We start from the raw sequence: 1,955 nt of genomic DNA on the forward strand, positions 1-1,955 counted from the left end.
GGAAACATCTATATCCAGTAAGTAAACCGGCTCCTCACTCGGCATGGAACGTCGTGCTATGCGCAGCCTCGCGAGCTGCTCCTCCATCTTCTCCACTGCACTCATCTCAAATTCTGTTCCCAGCGTTGGCAGAAACCTGTGATACAGAAAATCCAAGGTGAGTTTTAATTAGACCACTCTGAAATAATAATAGCTTGGAAAATATATACAAAAAAACTTCTTGCACTGAGATAAGGCATGAAGTCAAAACTCAATTATCCCGATACCCCCTACAACTACGACTTCATTTACAGAAACAGAGAACCAGAAAGGGCTCCCTGAGTTAAGGAGTCTCTTGTGACTACATCATATAATCCCCTTAAAAGATTAAATAGTCTATCTGTGAATCCTGTGAAAGTCACTTAGCTAAATTTGCTTTATTGTTTTTATAAAGTAAATAGTAAAGTGATGTTCCCCAGGAGTGGTAAAGAACTGAAGTCATCACCACCACCTAAGCAGAAGCATTTTTTGTTCTAAAGAGTTGCTTTAGAACAAAAGCACAGCCCACAAGTAGTTGCCTCAGTACAACTGCAGGAGGCTTCTTAGGTGAACTTTTTTTGCTAGGGGGCACACAAAGGGCAGGAGGAGAACAAGACCATAATTACACAGACTGAAATGGCCAGATGAGATAAAATTTAGAAGTATTTAGGTGCCCAATGACGCACATAATCACCTGTCAGAATGCCACAGACCACCTAACAGGCTACATGACAACAGTGGAATTCACTGGAATTAGGCACCTTTGGCTTTTTCATCAACTCTCCCAAGAACATAAAAGTTTTTTTGAGTCTCCTGTAGAACCACAGAATGCTGGTTCTTAGGGCAACTGATAAAAATCTTCTCTCCCCCTCAGAGGCAATTCTTCTCTGGCACTACTGAATTCTCCTAAGAAACACAAAGTATTTCAGTGATGTACACAAATTCATACTTTAAATTAAACAACAGTATCTCAATCCTCTCATACACAGATTCACTTCTAAAAGGTGGTGTGCCCTAAAAAGAACAAGTGTTAAAAAAGAGTTCTCCTTTCTGTAACACAAAGGAAAATTCAACTCTGTAATTGCAGTAAACACTTCCACCAGTTTAGAACCAGAAAAAGGACTGAAGTGTTTCAATTCCAGAAAGGATCTGCCATCATAAACAGACAATGGTTTTAGTGAGTTCACAAAATACAACCATTTTTAAAAGAAAGGTGTAGGTGGGGTATCTTAAGGAAGCATAACCATCCACATGAATGACTTCTTTGAATTACAGGTTCAATTAAACTACTCCTGTGTTTACAAAAGAAAATAAAAAAAGAACAAGGGAATCACAGCAGGTTGTAGGGGGTCAACACTGCAGTGACTTCTCATTGCTACAGACATTTTAGGTAAAGTAGTACTCAAAAATAAACTGATTTCCTTCAGGACTAGGCCAGCACCCAATCCTGGTTACCACAGGCTTGAAAGAATGCTTTTTTAAAAAATCCAGACAGAAACTGAAGTAAAAACGAGGCAAACCCAGGATGCAAGAAAATATTCTCATGCCTTCCCAGCTGTCTCCTCATAAAATTTTCTGCAAATTCTTCAGGCTGGATAGAATGAGCATGTTTCCATATATTACTTGTTTTAGGACAACTATTTTAACAGTCCATGAGGGACTAACAACAAAGGAAAAGTTGCTATGACAAAACTGCCTTTTTTTTTTTTCTTTTCTCTTGGTGGTGTTAGTAGTCTCAGGGTTTTGCTTTTCCTCCTCCTACTTGATACATACAAATATTCACGATACCACGTGACAAGCGAGCAAATTCTTAAAAAACAACTTAAGGAGGCACACTCATAAAAGCTTGATTCCCAAGTCACAAATAATCTCACTAAGCTATTTGCCTCGGTAATATCCTGACAATGAGGTCCTCAGGTTAATCTTCTACATCAAAG

General features: G+C 38.8%; 1 protein-coding gene across 1 annotated transcript in view; it reads right to left on the reverse strand.

Annotated features, from left to right (window-relative positions):
* WDR89 (WD repeat domain 89) overlaps positions 1-105 on the reverse strand; it is a 1,196-nt gene extending 1,091 nt beyond the window's left edge. The window contains 1 exon segment of the mRNA XM_008935871.1: positions 1-105. This exon segment is cut by the window's left edge and continues 24 nt beyond it. Within this exon segment, the coding sequence (XP_008934119.1) occupies positions 1-105 (105 nt within the window).
* Positions 106-1,955: the final 1,850 nt, after the last annotated feature.

This window comes from Merops nubicus, unplaced genomic scaffold, assembly GCF_000691845.1.
Source record: "Merops nubicus isolate BGI_N331 unplaced genomic scaffold, ASM69184v1 scaffold30392, whole genome shotgun sequence".
Taxonomy (NCBI): Eukaryota; Metazoa; Chordata; class Aves; order Coraciiformes; family Meropidae; genus Merops; species Merops nubicus.